Source organism: Varroa jacobsoni, unplaced genomic scaffold (assembly GCF_002532875.2).
Source record: "Varroa jacobsoni isolate VJ856 unplaced genomic scaffold, vjacob_1.0 scaffold_192, whole genome shotgun sequence".
Lineage (NCBI taxonomy): Eukaryota > Metazoa > Arthropoda > Arachnida > Mesostigmata > Varroidae > Varroa > Varroa jacobsoni.
The window spans coordinates 149,779-171,217 of NW_019213094.1; the positions used below are offsets into that span (position 1 = coordinate 149,779).

General features: G+C 42.0%; 1 protein-coding gene and 1 long non-coding RNA gene across 8 annotated transcripts in view; one reads left to right on the forward strand and one right to left on the reverse strand.

The window, feature by feature from the left end:
- Nucleotides 1-21,439, reverse strand: part of cnc (NFE2 like bZIP transcription factor cap-n-collar) — a 50,934-nt gene that overhangs the window by 9,391 nt on the left and 20,104 nt on the right. For 5 of the 6 annotated variants that reach the window (XM_022854426.2, XM_022854457.2, XM_022854443.2 and 2 more), the window contains 5 exons: nucleotides 20,195-20,470; nucleotides 19,606-19,663; nucleotides 14,785-14,903; nucleotides 7,434-7,791; nucleotides 1,689-1,916 (listed from right to left, as the gene is read on the reverse strand). In XM_022854426.2, coding sequence (XP_022710161.1) covers nucleotides 1,689-1,916; nucleotides 7,434-7,791; nucleotides 14,785-14,903; nucleotides 19,606-19,663; nucleotides 20,195-20,470 — 1,039 coding nt within the window. Of the gene's footprint in view, nucleotides 1-1,688; nucleotides 1,917-7,433; nucleotides 7,792-11,561; nucleotides 13,044-14,784; nucleotides 14,904-19,605; nucleotides 19,664-20,194; nucleotides 20,471-21,439 lie in introns of those variants that run through there. The other variant, XM_022854464.2, reaches the window with a different exon arrangement.
- Nucleotides 16,421-21,188, forward strand: LOC111272828 (uncharacterized). Of its 2 annotated transcripts, none has more exons than XR_002687751.2 (3): nucleotides 16,421-16,638; nucleotides 17,357-17,698; nucleotides 20,450-21,188. It is a non-coding gene; the product is annotated as an uncharacterized LOC111272828 (long non-coding RNA). The 2 variants fall into 2 exon arrangements; XR_002687754.2 differs by having other exon boundaries at nucleotides 17,360-17,698.

Here is a 21,439-nt window from a genome sequence, read left to right on the forward strand (position 1 = left end):
TGTGTGTGTGTGTGTGTGTGTGTGTGTGTGTGTGTGTGTGTGTGTGTGTGTGTGTGTGTGTGTGTGTGTGTGTGTGTGTGTGTGTGTGTGTGTGTGTGTGCTGTCGCTGCTAGTCTTGCTACTTCTACTAGCTTGTCGACCTGCTTTCGGATTCTCAGGTCTCTGTCAGGACAGTGTTGTGCATGTACATTACGGACAGCTCTAATGCTATTCCTGCATAGTTGCCTGTATAGGACACAGGGCGCTGGTATCGGTCTCTAATCGATCGAGTCGATAACTCACCATTGGCAGTAGCGCTCATAGTAAGCTTGGTTTTATCGCCGGTCTTCGCCGATTCGACTCTCACCCACAGCATCTAACAGAGCGCAACAGCGGCAAAGAATGCGAACTTGCCTACCAAATCGCCCTATCTTGATAGACTAGCTTTCTTGAGTGTTTAAATCCCACCATCAGCAGCATCGAGAATCAGTAGGTCTAGTAGTCTTGCGGTACGAGGTCAGAAGCAATCTCAAAGATCGTCCCTGCTCCCCGTACGCCTGCCTTTTCATCCGCTTTTAGAGTTTCGTAAGGTTTCTTCTTTGCAATATGTACACCGGTAAAGCGGCAGATAGACCCGCACAGTCCAGTCAACTCGATCCCCTCACTTCGGCGCAATAGGCCGTAGTTAAATGCAATAAGAATCAGATCCTCAGAGTTTAGTACTGAAAGGCTGGGACGCCATCGCAACAAGAGCTTCGCCAAAACAGGATAGCTTGTTTGCAACGCGAAGGTTTCGCCTTCGTAAGTTTTAGCCGTCGCCGTTAAGAATAGAAGCAGCAAGGCTGCAGCAGCTGCGCCCGTCCTGTAGAGTCTAACTGTTTCTTCTTTGCAAAAAATAGAAACGGAATGGTGGCAGCGGTTGAGGCCGGTTTGCCGCCAGATAGAACTTCGTAAAATAGCCGTGCTACCTATAATAACTAAATGATCGTATACTACCGATCATTGTTAATACTATGAAGTTCTGTTTTGATATTCGTTAACCAATTTCAGCTTCACCTTGACTATAATCGTATTATGTTTTCAGTGTGGATCCTAGGATTGGACCCTTCGTGCAGACTCGATCGCTCGCTACGTATTCCTTGCGTAAGCTGTTGGACGTAAATGACGCTGCGATCACCCAGCCGATTTTGAACATCCACCATCGCTTCACAGCCGACATTTGTATGCATTCATTTTTTACTAGCAATTGTTGCGACTGGAAAGGGCCGTCGAGTTCTTTGAGCTTCATTGCCAATGATAAGCACCCAGCAAGTCGTGAGTTCAATTAGGCATCTTTCCAGCAATCCATCGTTTGACAACGTATTCGATCTATAAGAGAGCAAATTGTTCCAGCGATATCAACACCTTTTGACATCATCGGTCGGCTTTAGCCGGCTAGACCGTTGGGCGATCCCAGTAATTATGGGTCGCGAAGAGAAATACAGTCACCAATCTCTCACTTTTGGAAAGTCTTAGCAACGCAGCGCTAGGCTGATTATGGTGTTATCTTTACGTCGCAGCGCTCGGGAAACAGCAACTCTAAGATGGTATGGACCTAAAATAAATATGCCAATAATTCGTTTAAAAGTAAACTGCCAACTATATTATATGGTCTCGTTATGGTAATTAATTAAATGGGAATAGTTCTTTGGAACTTTGTTACGACTTACGATTTGGCACCGGAATGCAGGCGACAGTGGTATGATCGGTCCCGTTTAGGCCGAGCTGAGGAGAAAGACTTGTCGCTGTTCCGTTGGAAGCTAGCGATGCGAAATCTTCTGGAAAAAGTTCAAACGGATCCCAGGACGCTGTGGAAGTATTGAAAGATAGCAGATCTCGCGTGGTAGGTTGATCATTTATACCGGATGTCTTTCCGTCGGCACCGTTATAATGACTCCCTAAAACCGACCAGCAAACGAGAACAATATCGTGATGCTCTGTACTAGAAACGTCAAAATTTACCTCGCAGAAAATTTTACGGATAACTTTCCAGCAGTATATTGATTTATGCTATGCTAATGCCCTATCATGTTAACTTCTTTTCGATCTTTTCAGTTTTTTCTTCGATAAGTAACAATTAATTTCCATTGTCCGGATGTTCCTGCAGGTTTGGCGACCACGTTCCGCCTATAGACATTCTGACGAAATGAATTTACCGTCTTAATATGACACTGATTAGTATCGACTTTTAATATTGTACCTATCAACGAATCGCTCGCTCACTGATTCTACAAGGGTCAACCATTAGATAAACATGCTTTATCAATTATCGATCTGTTCCGCCATTTCCATGTGCAATACCACTGCACTGTTCTAGATAAGTATTTTTTTTAACTTGTATTTGTTGCTTTATAGTTTGCTTGCTGATCGATAAGTACTAACTTCGATGGCGATCTGACGACAGAGAACAAGTTTCGTAACGCACGTGGGTATGTTACATAATCTGCCAAGTGGCAATTCCTGCATTAGACAAAAAGAATACCCTCTTCGCTCACACACGCACGAAATTGAAGCGCTATAATAGATCAAGGGATGAAGGCAGCCATATTCATTAAATCGCGATTTGCTCTTTTCAGTTCTTTTTTTTACGATCTGAGTCCGTTGCTGTAGACATTTACTTGGTTTACAGATGCAGATTCGTAATCCGACATAAGACTGACAGAAACCACGTTCATCGCTTATCACCGCAGGCCTTGGCTCACTGAAGCACATATTTCAGCTTTAACTACCACTGCCATGAACTTCTACCTGCGCATCCACTTACAATATCCGCAGGGTTTTTCTTCTAGCCACCTCATATCCGTTTACGAACGTAATCCTCGGTACTTCCTCTGCACACTCTCGAGTCTGACAATGCACTACGCAACCGTATCACACTTCTACGTCAGCCATTAGTAACAGCAAAGGAGTACAGTCTCCATCGATGGTTGTTCTGTACTTCTTTTTTCTTAGTCACGCTTTTTTATGACACGAGTGCAATCCGCAACGCAAACGGGTCGATTATTAAGATCTGCCGCTTCGTGTAGGTTGACGATGGCGCGAGTTGTTACGTTATAACGCATTGCAGGCTATCTTTTGCCATAGCGCTATTTTGCCTCGTTTTGTCTGGTTTCGAGGCAAACTCACCGTATACTACAGCCACTGTTGCAGCTGCTAATCAGACAATACAGAGCACAAGCGATACGATACAGAAGGGACGGTAGAAGCTAGCTGCGGCCCGTTACTAAGTTTACTCGCTCTGTACATATAATAGTATAACTTCTTTAAGAAAGTTGCTCTATAGGGATGAAACGTCAGTCAGCCAGCCAGCCAGCCCCAAGAGTGTCATAATCTACACAACATCCTCGTTCATGCAACACTTCCGAGCATAGACGTGTTGCACAGCCACCGCCATCAGCAACAAACCTGCACGGCTACTTTTATCAAAACTCTCGTTGGTGACTACCTAGTGTTGTTATTTGAACGTTTGTCACCCTTAATAATTGGCCCCACTTGACTCAGAAAGAGTCGAGGTCGATTCGGCCTACCCGCGCAAACATATAAACCGATGTTCTCTCGGATCAAAAGCGCACCTTTAATCACTATTATGCAGCAACACGAATACAAGCATAGATAAAGTTTCAGTCAGTTGATAATTATCTCTACCCAACTGAAATGAGCAGTTCATTGTTCACTACTGCAAGGCCATTCGTACTGTAGCAGTTGCGTCCGCAATTCCGCCCCATTGCCAGTCAGCTGCTCAACAACAGTGAATCGATCGTCCAATAGCTAATTCTGTGACAACGAAACGCTCGCTGTTAGGTCTGTCAGAATCGCCTTCGGCTGCCAGCATTGGTGGCTTTTGTGGTCTAGGATCAGCAGTTGTATGAGTAGTTAGTGACCGCCATACTACTAGCTAGCTATGACAGATGAATAACTAAGGACAAATATGCCTACTTGACCCTACCGTTGCGGTTGCGTTGCGTGTACAGCTGCTGTCGCCCGCGCATCTAGCGGTGTCACAAAACTGGCAATGCGAACCGCTGGTACACCTGCTAGTGGGTGTAACAGCAACGTCGTGGTCCTCCAAGAGAACTCGGCGGGAACATTTACAGCAACCACGATCTACGTAGCATGAAGGCAACACGGAACTATGATATGCCAGCAGCAGCTGTAACAACGGCGGAGAGCTTGTAAAGGAAGCCAGCGCCAGCGAACGCTTCGCGTTTCGAACGATTAAGACAGAAATGTCGGGAACAGTTACGGTAACAGCGATAGCAACAGGAAAAATAGTGGCAATAACCACGAAAAAGGCGAAACGAGGCTAAGATATAACTGCGATAACAGCTGGAGATTGCGGTGGACACAGCACGTTCCCTTTAAGAAGCATGACATCAGTCGTCGCCGTGGAGATGACGGTCGCTGATGGTCCAGCCGAGGGTAGCGCTGGGATACTAACCGTTAGCGACGGCATCAGCAGTCGTGTCCGTTGTTTATGTGAACTTCGTCAGACAAACAACGCTCGTAGTTGTAGTAGTTTAGCTGCGATTTCCCCCATTTAGCGCGGCTAACAGTAACACGTGCTCGTTACAATGGCCATTCCTTTTTTCGATTGCAACTAGGTACTTTTAGCGGAGAAGTAAAATTGTATGTGGTCAAGGAACACGTAACCGAGTTGGTACTATTTGATCCAGTGACTAACGTATACGCTATTAAATCATTTTTCCTTTGGATCTGCAGCTCGTAAAGTCGCAGAGGGAACATAGACAATAGTTACCATTCTTGTTTTCATGGCTAAGTATCTTGTGCCATGTGAAGATCCTACCAACTTTATAAATAAAGTTATGTTACAAGTGGCATAGTTCATTTTACGGTTTCCACTTAGCCTATCCACGCCTCCGGCCCGATTAGGCTCCAACGAAAAGTGACAGTTGCAAGGAGCTGTGTGTAAAAGTACTCAAGCACCGGTGTAAGTATTACCAATCAATATCTTTTAATGCATTGTTGACTTTGTGGTAAGCGGTAAGTACTAATGGTGAGGGCAAATGCCTCGTGAAAAATTCACTATCTCGCAGGAAAGAAGGTTGCCTAGATACGAATAACAGAGAAAGCAAATCCTGAACGTTAAGGCCTAAGGGGAAAAAATCTACAAAAACTCATACTTCGCTCGTTAATGATCATAGGCAAATACGAAGCAGATATCTCAGAACTAAAAGGGGAACAATAGCTCGAAGATAAGCTAGAAGTCAGACGTTCAATACCGTTTCTATAATAGCTTCCCTCACTTTTACAAATTATCAGGCTAAAATAGAGCTTATCCATGACACGACCGTAATTGTGGTCAAAGTTTTAATGGAGCAGCATTTTCATAGCACAAAGAAACGGGATCATGATTAGATATGCGTATTCACAATAATTTCTGCAGAAAGTCAAAGGAGATCGTTTGTTGCGAGTGTTAAAAATGCAAATTAGACATTCTGGTTGATACTGTCGTAACAACTGAACACCGCTCAAAAGTTAAGTTTGATTCGCGTTTTCTGAACGTAACGAGTTCGCATCGTTGAAACAGACTAAAATAAGAGCAGATAACACAGTACTATAGGTGATTAGGCTTCGGTGCTAACTAACTAACGTCAGCTCTCAGCTCTAGGTATAGCTCACCCGAGGATCTGCGGGAAACGGTGTATCGCGGCGAGCCACAGAAGCCATAAGCTGAACGCATTCACCCTTTCTAGCCGTTGGCGGTACAATTAAAAACAGTAAACCCACGTTGAAGCGAAACCATTCTTGTTAACGCATCGAGCGCTTTATTTGTTCGGTCTACATGATTAAGCTCCCAACTATCATATAGTAATAATAGTATGGATCTTTTATTCACGCTCTGATTATCGTTGAAATACGATGGCATGTTGCATCAGCGGGTTGTTTCCGCGACAAATGGGGTTTACGACGGGACGTTTCGGATCGAATCACTGATGTTCAGCTTCTCATTTGTTACATTACAACTTACGCTGTACTATATTTGCCCACATGTATGTTACAGGCTTGAAAATGTCGGAGCATTTCCATGGCGGCATTACGTATTCATCTTTTAAGAGTAGAATCCGTCTTATTCGCTTGCTTATAACCTTGCAGAGCACAGATGGCTCGATATTGGCTGCATCTGTTTACCGATGACATATGTTCGTGTCAAGCACAAACGTTCGTTTAAACTTTTTAAAACTAAAATTTCCTAAATTGTACAAAAATATGGGGGATATCCAAGAACTAAATTTTTCCTGCTTTTTGACGGACATCAAGCCGTCAAAATTGTTTTTGAAGAAGGTCTCTATCATTTTGTCTTGTTTCTCTTTGTGGAAGGATGCCTATATGTCTTACGATCTGTATCTTCTAGTTTGTATTTCATCTCTTATATAGGCGTTGACTTTCACCAAGCAGTGATAATTTGTGACCAGCGTTACATTTTGCCAGAACTTCCACGCTTTTACCATCGTATATAGATGTATGTGGATAGGGCAAAAATGAACGAATATTTGTTTCGTAACGAGGTTTCGCCGAGAAGAGTATAGGCACTTGGCTTAGTTTTCCAAGAGACTACCCATTACTTTCGATACGTTCTGCGAGTTTTCACTCTTCCCAGCAAACATCTATGCTATGACACCATTTTTGATCTAGATTCTTCATTTTTGTTTAGGAAAACTATGTATTTGTTCTGCTTTTTTTAACCGGTGAGTCTTTATAAAACATAACATAGTACTTCCCATGCCCATATCCTTCGAAATGGAAACCATCATTTATTCCGCACTTTCACCGTTCTGTGATATCATGGCCTTCGTTGGGCATACCTACCCAAACACCGTTGCCACAACAAATTTTACCTTATGCCATATAATAGAAGGTCCATTCTGTTTCTTGGAATCTCCGCGTTTCCAGGAAACACAATAACAAACACCCTCCTCCCTTTCATACCTTTCACCTTTTAGGTTGCGCATTTTACCTGTCCTAAGATAATCTCTTACTTTTTTTTCTAGTATTCTGTTTTCCATAATCTTGAGCTAAAAGGGTACGGCGTAATTTTCTTCTGTCACCATCTTGGCGGTGTCCTGTGTAAATCTTGAATCCTTGAAGATCTTTCGCTCTCAGTAACCACCATTAGTTCTAGTCAGTACTATTCATCATATTTTACTAATCATTTTCCTAACTAAAATAGTGTAGAGCTAATGCAATGTCTCTTCATATTTTCTTCATAGACCATAAGATGCTTTGCTTGATTTAAGCGTGGTTCAAACAAAGTATCGCTCATTTTTTCATGTCGCGAAGTTTAGCTCATTTGTGATCTAGATTGCAAAAGACTGTGTAGTTATCAGGCTGGTAAGATCTAGCTTAGTAACGGCCGCCGGTTTTACATGCTATCTTTGCTTATTAAGATCACTTACCTTGCCCTCCACAGCTAGTTTGACAACCAAAACAGTTGGCCGCTTGGGCGTTCTGCTGCTCGCTCATCGAACGGGCATCTTCTGGAACCCCACAAGTAGCGTGGCCATTGCTTACGACACTTTGGTGTATTCCATTTGACACCTGTCCGCTCTGCAGGTTAACCTGTTGAGAGACATTAGCCGATGATGCGAATCCAATAGACGGATCCATTGCCGATGGCAGAGAGGCGTTGTGGAGCAGTACACCACTAAATGGGTCTCCTGAGGGGTCTGACCCATTGAGAGACACAGCTGATGACGAGGACCCCATAGAATTTCCGCCTAATCCAGCCCATTCGCCATCTCCGCAAAAAAGTTCCTGTAAAAAACAATGAAATCTTCGTTTAACAAAGCCAAAATAGGCAAGTAAACTGTTTCGTCAAGCGTTCATCGTTCTATTTATAAAAAAATTGTTAACAAATTCATTCCTCTTTCGATCGAACAAAAAATTCTACAACCGTCTCATTTAGACTAGCAATCGAAACAAAAAACATTTAGTAAATAAATTTTCGGCTCTTAAATTTACACTGGGACATAAATATGCGTAAAATATAGTAAAATGCAGACAACGAGAAAAATTAAATACTTTTAATAAATCGAATGCTCTTTGACTGGGAAATTCGAATAGCGAAGTGAGATTACTTTTTCAGCTTATAAAAGCAATATTAATGTCGAGTTATCAGAGCAAAAAATAAAATCGCTGATCTTGCTCGTAGCGATATCTATCACTGCCACACTTCTGCACGAAAGGATAACACTTGATTTTGCTCGAGCTTGAACAGTCGTCAGTATTGCTTTCATGCAGAAATTCTATGCTACGTAAACGGATCGGCATCATTTTTATGACCCGTCTTCCTATGTTCACACTGTATATAGTACATAATAATCTATCTATAGAAATCCTTATTACTGTTCGCTGTGGAAGTTTACGTTAACTAGTTACGCCGTTATTGAGAGAGCCGTGGTCAAAATCTCCGCAGTCATTATCTATATATATATATATATTATTCGACCAAACACTAACTACTTTTCTAGGAAGCCAGTAACACTGACAGCGTTGATTTGTTCCTCGCTTGTGCAGTCTTTGAGTACTGCACAGGAGAACAACAATGGTTGACATCAGTTCTGTCATGGCTGCTTCTATTACAAACGAAGACTATCAAAGCCCGACGATCGACTATGTCAAAAGACCTTCAGCAGGAGTGACACCTCACGAATGAATGACCCGTGAAATCCAGATACCGGCCCGCTTCGTTGCGTCTCCCACCTCACGCGTAGACACAGAGACATATAAAGGCCCTACAGAGACACCTCACGCAACTATCTGCAGTGCACAGACCCCAGTGGGACCATAGGTCTAAGGCTCGGCTCTACGACCCCGAACAGCAACTAAACAAATGTGGGGCAATTTTGAACTGATGAAACTTACAACGTTAAGCGTTCGTGGTCCAAGCGCGCATGGTTTAGTCTAGCGTCTAAAAGAAAACGAACCTGTTGTGCGGTTATGCTTGACCTGAGAAGAGCAGTCTTTGAACGAAACGTAGCGTTAGAACATTTTGATTTAAGTCAAAAATGCTAATAATGCTATACCTCTGTTTTCTATCAATAGATACGCATCTGCAGCTGACACACCTCTTACAAGCGAAAACACAAAAAGATCATATGACACTTGTAGCGTAAATCGTAAATTGGACCGGACACTATTCGAAACAACAAGCCATAAAGGACACGACGATGTACAAGTTATAGATCAAAATAACCCAACTGAAGTCGATCTAAAGCCACGTTTATTAAACCCGAAAAAGCTAATGCCATGGTTGACATAATAATCACATGCTATCAAAATACCCCTCAAAGCTTTAAATAGTGTTACCGAGCTTGGATTAGTGTTAATAGACATAGGGAATTGTAAATCTTCATAGAGGTTTTAAGGATATGTGGAAATATTCATGGACGCTTGTGTTAACGACACTCACGTTAATCCCTACTTAAAAGATATAGGGCAGGGATATTTGCACTGTAGTTAAAAGTTCTCTACGAAAAGAAACGAGAGACCTGTCCTGCTTAAAAAAGGGAAATAGGACAACTCTATTTTGAGCGCCATGAAGATTTCTTTGTGTCGCAACCCCATGTATATGCTTCTACAGAGATAAACCTATGAGGTTATAGCATTCCAAATAATGATCTGCCCAATACATGGACGGTTTAATATGAATGCAATAACGTTCTTGTGAAATTGAACTGTTAGCCTGAACACCTGGGACTGCACCTGAATACTAACCGTTATTGCAGCAGGGGGTCCACACAACCTTTCTTCAGCATGACTATGAACTCACTTTACGGTAAAGTTATAGTTTTCACGGTTTATCCCATTGCGCTAGCTGTATTGGAACAAATACTTTTGAGAGTATCACCCCTACTATCTATCGACGGCTATAAACAGGTGCGTCAGCGGTTTCAGGAGAAGATAAAATCCGATTTTTTGACGATGTTAAACTGCTTGAATAAGGCGGGCTGATTTTCGAACTACTACTACGTATATATGTCTGTATTGATCTGTAAACATTTCACAGCTCATACTAGCTGTTAACTTAGAACAGCATGGAAGCTCTAAAGCGACTATATCAGAAGCAAGACAGACGTTTGTACCAAACGTTGAAGGTTTGCTTAGGCTGAATATTTAATTTTCGTGATATGTAAAACTTTACTTCTACTTACTCTGAAACACATATTGCCTATCCGCTAAATAAAGCCGATCACTATGAAAAGGCCATATGGCACGATATTGCCCGCAAGTATTCTAATTATTTTTGAACTGAAGAACATCTTAGAATTTGATCTGGGCTTGTTATAACCTTTATTGACACTGTAGTGAGGCGCATGTACAATGATGACCCTGAGGCTGGCAGTTGAGTCTCCTCATCCCCGAAACAGCTATTACGAAAAGCGCCAAACCTAATACAAAACATGTCAGTGCAAAAACACGGCTACCCTCTGAGCGAGCACCCGAAATCATAACTGTAGCTTATTATGGCGCTATGCAGCGACAACATAGAGTCTCAGATGAAGCATAATACATCTGGCAAAACCTCGTCAACGTCGAAATAGATATCAACTAAAATAGTCTGATAATACCCCGTCTATCCGTTCGTCGTGAAGAGCCAACGGAAACTGTTCTTGGCATTAGTAGAGGCCAATGGGTGGCAAACAAACGAAACTTAGGCAATGAGGGAACTACTAGTCAACGTGACTTGCAAGTTTCAACACAGTTACAAATAGCATCCGGACTGGGAGAACGAGTATCAACAACATCGAAAAATAACCGTCGAAACAATTGACTGCTCGTCCCTAAGGTGCTGGATAGAGGCGTGATATCATTACAGTATCGACTCGTCGAGACAAACAATGTAAATTGTATATAGATCAGCGCCACGTTTGACATTTTACAGCTTTTGCCTGATAGATCAAAGGGGACTACGTTGGAGGTCACGCTTGGTGCCGGTAACGCCGCAACCGTTTTACAAACGTTGGAAGTTAACGATTACTTTAATCATACCATGTATATATACTCTCGAAATTCGCTTTTTTTATTATTTTTATCACTCTTATGCGCAGGCATTATGCGTCAGTGGGTGAAAATTAACGGCAGCCTTGCAAGGTGGTCTTAAGGTGCGGATGTACTGAGAATATTATGCCTGACACAGGAATATTGACAGATTGAGCTAAGTGTTTACAGGTTGTGTTGTGTAGCATAAAAATAAGCTGATTTCTATTTCGCATTTGTCTATAAGAACAGCACGCCGTTTGCATAGGGTTTTTCTCACTAATCCTTTCAGAAACTCATGCATGTAGGAGAACTGCAAATTATGTTGTGCAAATGGCTCGATCTGGCAAAGGTAGAAAATAGCCACACGTATCAAACATAAAATGAAGATGCATCTTCAATAGTTCTTTCTAGCTCGAGCTAGTAATAGATTCAGAGAGCCCAATTTTCATATGACGATAAAATCGAAAAAAAAAATCCGTCTTATACGACATCTCGATGTACGTTTTACAAACTATTGCAGATTGATCTTGCGCGAAGCGTACCTGGGAGACAAGCTGCATTCTGGTGAGTTTAGTCAGTCTGCTATCAGGAAGCAGACTTTGTTCCCAACGGTGAAGTTGTTGAAGGTGGATAGCACTTGTTTGATGTCCTTCCACGTCAACGCCGTCTACGCCAGCGACAAAGTGTTGGGCTTGAACGGACACAGGCGCTTGGGGGTACGCGCCGCCGGCGTGAAGATGCACCTGTTGACCATGGGAATGTGGCATTTGCCGAAGCTGATGATAATGCACATGACTACCATGATACAACAGTGAATGATGGTAGGATCCATTTTGGTAAGATGAACCCTGCTCGCTGAATTCTTGCAAGGGATACTGATACAACGACCGATCAGGACTAAGCATCGGGGACGCGGAAGAATCCTCTGGACCAGTTACACAGCCACCCCCAGCAGATACCGCCGACATTGTGAACAAGTGTTCAATGTTGCACTCAAAGCAGTTTGACGTGGTTACTCGTCACGAACACAACACGAAAAGTGATCTGCACAAGAATATCCAATTCACCATGCGTGTCCTACGCCATGCACTACCCTACACATCATTGGAGGCGTGAGTTCAACAACCTTACCTACGCAATAATCCCAATCATAGCTCTGAAAGGACAAACTTATGAGTGGAGCGTTTGATTGAGAAGAACCCTCTATGCCCTTTTTTAACGGTATAAAATTTTCCGGGGAAGCAGCACGTCATCGATTTCAACGTAATTGCAGTTAGAGACTGGTCGTCCCAATGCTTCTATCATTCAAATGAACTCTGACGAAGTCAATACCCCGTTGATGTCGTTCGCCAAGACAAACTTATTCGTCGTCTACAAAGAACAGCTGTATTGCAAGCCACGATCCAGATCGCTGTCCGCTTTATCAACTACTGTGCGCCCTAAACCTCGAACTATACACGGTCGTTCCCTAGACTCGTCCCGCCATTTAGTTGGCCAGCTCGAAAACAACAGGTAGCTATCAATGAGGCGTACAGAACGAAACGACGCTTCGGTTCACCATGGTGTGCTGCTGCTGACGCCGCTGCTACCACTATGATCGCTTACCGCACCGTGCCCAGCTCAGCATTATCGCCGCAGAATGCTGCAATAGGGCGCCCATCTCACGTCTGTCTCGCTCCGCCCCCGCAGGCGGCCACTGGGTGGGGTCGCCGTAGGCGGGGAGGGCATAGCTTTGTAGCTCCTTTGATTCGGTCCAGCCGTTTTCTAACCTGTTACATAGTGATTAGCTGAGAGTTGCGAGGTCCTATAGGAACGGCCCAATTGTAACCGTAGTCGTAGTCGTAGTCGTTGTCGTTGCTGTAGCAGTAGGAGACAAAAGGAAGCAGCATAAGGACGGTAAGGAGATAGGCTGGGCCTAGAACGACTTCTGCCTCGTCTTCTGTAACTCTACTTGCTTGTCTGGCCTGTACATAGCCTAACAAAGGTAACGGCAAGTGGAGAAGGAAGGGATCATCGAGAGGAAGATAAGGACGCGTGCCGAACCGGCGCCGAGCGGCGTCGCGTCCGTGGTAGAGAATAGCGATGCCGATGAATGGCAGAAGACGTCCGGGCGTACGAATCAACAGACAGCGAACAGATGGACAGACTTATAGACGACAAACGGGTAAACCGCACGATTGAAGAGGGCATCAGTGGTAAGCCACACGCCCGATCACGCACTAATCGAAGAGTAGGACTAAGAACAATAACGTACCAATACCACTGTTAATATTGACGTCGTCGAGAAGTCGCAGTGATGATGACGATGATGTACATGAAATATACATACAAAGTGAGCGCGTGCTTTCCGCACCCGATCGATCGACCGAACATAGGAGTAGGATGCGCATTCTTGTATTTATTTAATACCTAATACTGCATGTCATGGTAAATAACAAAGATATACGTAAACAAATAATAGGTCATGTAGTCATACTGTAAGTCGTACGCGTCACAGTTACTCCTGACTTGTAGACACGTTCAAATCCGGATGAGACAAATTTCTGTGTTCACCTGTTTGTACGCGCCGCCCAAATGGGTTCTACATGGTGGTTAGGGACACGACGGAACGAAATGCAATGGAAACCTGGAAACATCATATTATCGAAGGAGAAACCAGCTGTCGGTTAACTCCTGGATATGCTGATCGTAAGACGTAATGTGATGACTAAACAACCCTGATTCAAGTTATTCTCTGGCCAATAATAGAAAATTAATGTGGATGAGTCACTAATCCGAACGAAATCAAAAAGATCTATATCTTATCTAGAGTTAAAGAAGCACGACGGAAGTGAAATCAAATTTTGCGTCAAGTACCCGAAATCAGTTCTTAAGAGAAGAACTAAACTCTCGTTGTGACCTGTTCAATGCAGGCCCACCGTTCGGAAGGCTTTAGCTTTACGTTGTACAATTTTACATCACCATAAAAAGTGCTAAATGCTTTCTCATTTGCCAAGATATCACTGTGAGAAAATAGATATTCGCTGTGCTATGACCTATTGCGGATCCCTTTGCAGTACAGAGATCTACATTTCTAAAAGCCTCAATTTATAGCTTGGCCTTTTCTTTAGCATCTACTGTCCCATAAATGTCTTTGTAGCATGACGGCCCTGTCTCCGTATTCCTGTCTCGCTTTGTGTATGGATGTAGAATACAGCAATATTTATGCGGAGGTTTGGCAGACACGAGGACGAATGCGATAACGAGCAGCTAGTACTATATTGGTGCCCTATTGTTGACGGTAATTGCAGTCTAGTGTATATTATTCGAAACTTGGATACTGTTTTGTATGGCTTCTCACGTATGACTTAGTGGACGCTTGTAGTTTGTACCGCTGGCGCCGAGGACCCCCTCCCGCCATGATGATGAATTCGGATTCGTGCCGTCTTTGCCGCTTCCGTGATCAGTTCGCTTTAAGACATACAGAGCCCACACCCATAGTACGAAAATCTTCATGCTGAGCTACGCTAAAAGTTCGAAAGACCACCGGTGCGGAACGACGATAACAGAGAGACAAGTTTTACACGAGTAATAATAGGCTTTCTTTGGAGAAATGTAAGTTTTAGGTAAGCACATCGTTGTAACTGCATTCATTTGTGTGCGTGTAATAGTATATGAGGCTAAATCTTGAATCATCCGATGTTTGTGATCCACTCATGCTGAAGACAAATCCACGGCACTTAAGTTTACTACAAGTTTACAAATAAGATAAAAGCTCATACTCACATCATCGACAACGTCCATAAGCGCATCGAGAAAAGAATCCGACGTAGAGTTACCCGTCAACGAAAGAGTTCCATTCGCTAGTGACGACGGGCCCGGCAGTGGCTCGAAAATGGGCTCACCTGTTGAACGACAGGCGTATTTATTGCTTACTCGCCCACGTTAATGTATAGCTTGCTAACGCAAAAACTGTTTGACCTGTTTCATTTCGAACGCTTCGCTTATTTCAAAGCAGTTCACTGAATCCAGTTTTAAGCATGAATGGAACATATTCAAATGTTCAAGCCATAGCTATCATTTATTTATGAGGTTCTATCCCCGTACCTAAAACGCGTGCGCTCAAATACACACGAAATAAACCGAGCGTACGCGACCATTAAAGGAAGGGATTAACAGGGTCGCAAGCTCAGTGGATATTCAGCTTAATTCAACTAATGAGCACAGAAATGATCCCGTTAGTTATCATATGGCCGACCCCTTTACCACTTTTCCGTTTGTACAGCTGGTTGTCAACGTATTGAATCATTGAAGTTCAGCAATATATCAAACATGTAGAAAAAGGGCATACGCATAGACGAATGTCTAGTATAGGCGGTACACATGTACTAAAAGAATCATCTGGGTGAAGTTCTTGCTTAATCATCACCATCGTCAGCAGCAGCTGCAGCAGCTACGGAGTCACATCTAACGGGATAAATATACACTGGTTTCTATTATACACGACCGTAGCCATGCGACGCCGGAAAATCAATAAACAATTGTAGCCACCATTAGCACTAAAGCACGTATTGAAATGTCGTTGCATATCTCGACCTTGCCGCAGTAGCACTTCGCGTAATTTGGGAAAGCAGGCAGTCCGTAGTTCAAGCCATACGGTGTATCCGAGACACCTCTGTGCCAACTCTGCTTGATGTTCCCACACTAATAATTGGCTAGCCATATATAGACGTAAATATTGAACGTCCCGTCGATCGAACGCTGAGAGACGTTTTTCACCGCTTCACAGAATAATTATTCTACACAACCACTATGGCGAATAGGAGTCACTGCTAACGAATTTACTGGCTCCACGACCCTCCAAGTAGAAGGTCCATGAACGTCTATTTGCTTGAGAATGGCGTCAATCACACCATCGAACATAAGCTCACGTATCTAAGAGAACGGGCGAAAGAATAAAATCGAATAAAAGCTTATTTAAGCTTCCGTAGAGAGACACGTTTGACACGACACATAGCTAACAATAGACCGTAAAGGAAGTTTGAGCAATAACGCAACAAGAAACTAAGGTATGACTTAATTGACTCGACAAACAGTAGAACAGATATGCACGAAAAGGCAAATTCGGAGTAGGCTAAAAGGGTTATTTGCTGCGAACTTTTTCAAGCGACAGATTCTCCCTTGTGCAACGCCGAAACCAAAAGGCTGCTGTAATACACTCGCAGCCTCCCTTCTTCTCCCTCTCATTTTGCCCTTCCTCTCTCTCGTTTTCCTGCTGTGTCAACTCGATACACATTGGTCAACGGTAACGAAACATCGTCTTCTTGCAATATTCCTACATGAGTCAGCAAATATTTCGAACCAATGCACTGTCACTTCAGCAGCAGATGATGCTTTTTGATATCATTGCTTAATGATCGGTTGCGCCCTCTACATTTTGATGGATGAGATAGCAGATTAAATGGAGGAATTGACAGGTGTAACAGTTAAATAGGTTCCAGGTCAGCCGCAGTTGATTGTTGTGCCTCTTTGAAATGCAATTAAGTCCAGCTTACAGACTCGCCGACACAACCGACGTTTAGGGCACGTATTCGAAACATAGTGCAGTGCAGGGTTTTTTAGAAAAAAAAATCAACGCAGGTAAGATCAATAATACAAGTTTAATGGTGACGCAGTGCAACGGCTGACAGCTGTGACAGAAATAAGATGGAAAAAAACAGCTAACTGAGAATAGCACATCATGCACGGCTTAGGCGGCCCGTACGTGAAGTGCGTTTCCGAGAAGGGCTTAGCTAACAGATGCTTGTTCAGATGCTGATACCATAATTAAAACTCTGAACGATGCAAAGTCTTCCGTGGCAAACGTGCTAAACGCATGTTAAACAGCCGTGAAAAATCGTTCGATTGGTGCTAAAGCCAACTTCATGTAAAGGGCCTTTGGGTATAATCACTGTTGGCAATCAAGCTCAGCAAGCTAAATATGTTCTCGGTACAGCCTTCGATACGCTGCCTTATCCTATCGTATGCTGTAGAAGAGCCGTTGTAGGATACTTTCGGACACTGAAAGCATTATAAAAGTGCTAAAAGCTGGCACTTCGCGAATCATATGTATGTCCATGATTTAAAAAGAGCGTTTCTATATTTAAGTTTACGTAATTTAAGCAAGCCCATACAAATTAGCAGAGGTAGTTGAGGCTACATAAGAAAAAGTGTAAGGCGGCCTGGATTAAGTGATTAATGTGATCTTCTTTGTGTGGCCATGGTTGACCATAAACAGGCTTCTATGATTGAAATTGTAACGTTCGCAAATAATTACTATGACATATTATTAACATGTCATTATATATATTTTTCGAAGAAGAAATTTAGGCACGACCCGCAGACCGGATAGCCAAGAGATGATACGAAAAAACAATGTAGGCCAATGTTGATTCGAACTCGGATATACACAGACTTGTTTCGTAATGGGAACCAGTCATCTGATAGAATGCCTAACGGCGATACGGGACGTGGAACATAGAAGACTGCCCTTCGCGGGTTTCGGCGGAGAAGCGAAGTTGGCTCAATTATGGAATATCTCCGCAGTAATACCTCATGGCTCAGATTTAAAATGATTCAATATACAAAGCATAAAAAACAAAAGTCAGCGTCAAGCGGAACGAAAAACAAGACAACGATGTCTTACATTGGACACAACTATGTAAGTCCAGTGGAATCCTCATAAAATTAGTTCTCGCTAACACCAAAAAATTATTTAAACCACGTTTTTACTAAATAGGTTCGTAAACTAATTTTCGAATGGTCATTAACAAAAAGATAAAACTATTATGAGTCCATTCTGGCTACGCAATGTTTTTGCTTTTATGGCTTCGGGCAGGTATAATACTCAGGGAAAAGTATTCAGTAGGTCCACCCACTTTATTTACACGAAAAACACTGTTCGCAGTAATTTTAGGTATGACATCATAAGTCTACTTCTATGCGTAGTGAAAGAGCTGCCGAAGACGACCCTGATAATTGCCAGATAACTTTCCCGCTACGAGTGTCTTGCTACGATGCACAGGCTCAATCTGCGCAGGTATTTTTTTTTATATGACCCTTAATATAATAAGTTTTGCAAGGAATCAACTGGTGGAAAATCATTGCAAAGGGCGAAAGGAAGTCCATATGTCTGTGTACTTTTTGTGAACGAGGTCTGATCATACGAGGTTGCATAACGACAGAGATTTTTTATTAGAAACCTGTTACAAAGATAACTGATTAAACATGTAGACCGCCGACAACAAAAAGATACGACAGTCGAGACTTTTACAAAATAGCTAGCGAGAGTAAAACTCAAGATGAAGAACTGTAAAGACTACACGATTTTTCTCTAAAAAAAAAAAAAAAGGTTAATTTCGATGTTGTTTAACACAGAGTTCCTCAAAGATCGCGTAACGTTAACATCGTCGCCTACTTGTTAGACAGAAAGAGTTTCACGCCACTCGCCAAAAACCTTCTGCTGCTCGTAATATAGATAACTGAATCATTTAAGTGTGAACTACGCAGGAGGAAAGATCTTACTCAGCCATGATATTACACATGTCGATAAGTCTCCTCAGAGTAATTGAAATATCATGGCCATCACTGAGTCACAAAGCATAGCCACATATATAGCATGAACTTCATAGTGATAAATGAGGTTTAGGAAATAAATAGGTTTGCGTTTGCGGCCTCAGTGCATTTCTGTAATATTAATTGGCAGCAATACTACGTAATTAAACGTAATGACCAGGGGGAATGCAATTGGGCGAACTTGAAATATTAATACACTAATATGCCGATTTAATTTTAAAGCTTATATTCTGTTTCCTCAAAATCGCCTTTGGGGAAAGATCGGCTTTTCTCCGTCAGGGAAACGATAAATAGTACAATAGAATTAGATCAGCTCAGCTATATATAATAGTATAATCCAGTCTGCTCCATTAAAAAGGATTATGTTTATAGAGCATGGGAATGTGGTTACTGTTTCCATTATAATTTGTATTTTTGTTACCCTTTCTGGAATAAATATTTCATTTAATATTATATGGGTCTATGTGCGGATGGGATGCTCAGCTAACCAAGAAGTACGGCCTTTCATATGTTTTACCTACTTTTACACTTCATATATTTGACAATTTAGCATCGACTTTCATTCGATTCCTGACGATAAATACAAATTGATATCATATAGTTTTAACAGCACTTAGTTTGGGACTTAGTCCTCTGTCCTATAATAGATTTAACGAAGCCTCAACGATTCGAAGGCTGTGAACTCGAAGGCACAGCCTTCGAGGCTGCAAACAAACGTCTACCTTAGAAAGAGAACGGCCACTTCGTCACATCGGAGAACTACACCAATCTCATTTATACATATGCACAATGTATTTTAAAGCTTTAACGCGTATCACCCGCCTACCGCGCCCAAGCTACGTGCAATCGAGGTGCAGGCACTGCTTTTAATAGCCCAACTCGCCTTATTCAAAATGCATCGCCCGCTTGCATGATGGTAGAAGTCTCGCGGTAACCTTGCTTCTCCGTACTTCTTAAGTAGTGTACTTCACTGAAGATAAACAAACATCTTACCAGTCTCAGTGTCGATGGAAATGCGGTGGGGCTCGTGCACTTCGACTTCATATCCTTTCTGTAAACGAGCAAATACAAAGAAACGTACATGTTCGTTCCCAATTAATTACTGCTAGAAATTTTAGAAAATTAAAGAATAGAAAGAAAGGCATGTACATATATTTCTATCGAAAAAGTGGGAGTCCCTTTGGAATCAAGTGCGCATATAATAGAACCTTATCTACATTAAAGAATAGCATTCCAAGCCAGAAGTTAGTCATGTGTAAGATCTCTAGAACCATGGTGATGTATTCGACGTCGGTCTTCGTTTTATTTTTGAGAAACATTACATTTTTTGCCCTTATTTAACAAATAAAACATTTAACTACAATTACTTTAAAACAGGAAAGAGCCCTGTCTCTCTACTTTCTCCCTCTATGTCCCAACAAAAAAAAGACTATGAAAAAACGTTTTAAAATAATTTCCATTTAAGCTAGGTATGATCATTGAGAATTATATTCCTGAGGTTCTCAATAATTTGTTCAGGATAGTCATTACGATGTTAGGTAAAAAAAGAATATCTAACTGTACGAAATATGCAGAAGTATACCTTGATAGGTTTGTCGGCAGTAGAAGTGGCAAAATATTGGCCTGTTGAGGATAGCGCTTGCTGGTTCTGAGGGTCCAACTGTTGCTGAGGTCCGAATGGTGTGATAGGAGTGGGGAACGCCTTGGGCTGGCCAGCTGTTGACGCGGGAAACGTGGTTAGCGAATTTACCGGGTGCTGTTGAACTGGGCTAGCAGTATTTTGTACTGGCCGATAGTCCTCTAACGGGATACCCAAATCCACGTCTTGTTTCCACAGGATTTCGATTAGATCTGCGTCCTAGGATGAGAAATAGTCAGGAGACAACACCAAGGAGGAATGCTTGGTTAGTAAGCGATAATAATAATAGAAGAGGTGGTTGTGGCGGAAGGGAAAAGTCAAGTACAGAATACTACGGAAACACCTGCTTGCGCACTGACGCGCTAACACCGAAAGGAGAGACAAAAACAAAAGTAGAAACTACAACCCTAGTACTAATACGTCTGGATTTATTAGAACTCATGTAAAAAAAAACTCTGAAGTTATATGCATTTAGATAAATCAGCATAGGCAAATTACCCAGGTTTGAAAATCTTACTTTTAAATTATCCCTCCAACTTCACAAAGTAATTAGAAACTAAATATGTATGTTCACGATATATTCAATAATCGACTAAGGCAATATCCTAACTTTTCTCGAAATGCATAACATATAAAGAAGCCAATTATTTTATAAGGGACATAAATAAAAAGCCCTACTCTAATTAACATAAAATAAAAAGCACCACATGATAATTCCGAATTGAAAATCAAGGTGTTTTGATGCAAATTTGTATTTCTCTATCCTAGCTTGCCGCACATACGCTTACCTCAACCCGCTAGCGGCTATTTACAAACTATTTTTGCCTAAGCTGTTACCGTACAGTATACAGTAATAAACGCCACATTTATGGAAATCACTGCTTTTCCACTAGGTCTGTATATACAATGCACTTTTGTAGAATACAAAAATAAATTTATCGACTGTTTTTGGGTACAAAAATCTCATTGCAAATTAAAGTTGCCGTCGAAAAAAATACAGGATTTATTTCGCCTTCAGATTTTTTTATGCCTTCATTAAGAATATAATGGAATAGCTCAAGTAGTTCTAGATAATACTACCATCAGCTAAGTCAGCACCTTTTCCGACAAAAAAGCAGTAGTTAGTTATTTAAAAGAAAATAAAGATAAAAGTAATACGGATAAAATATCTATGCGATTCCAAAGGCA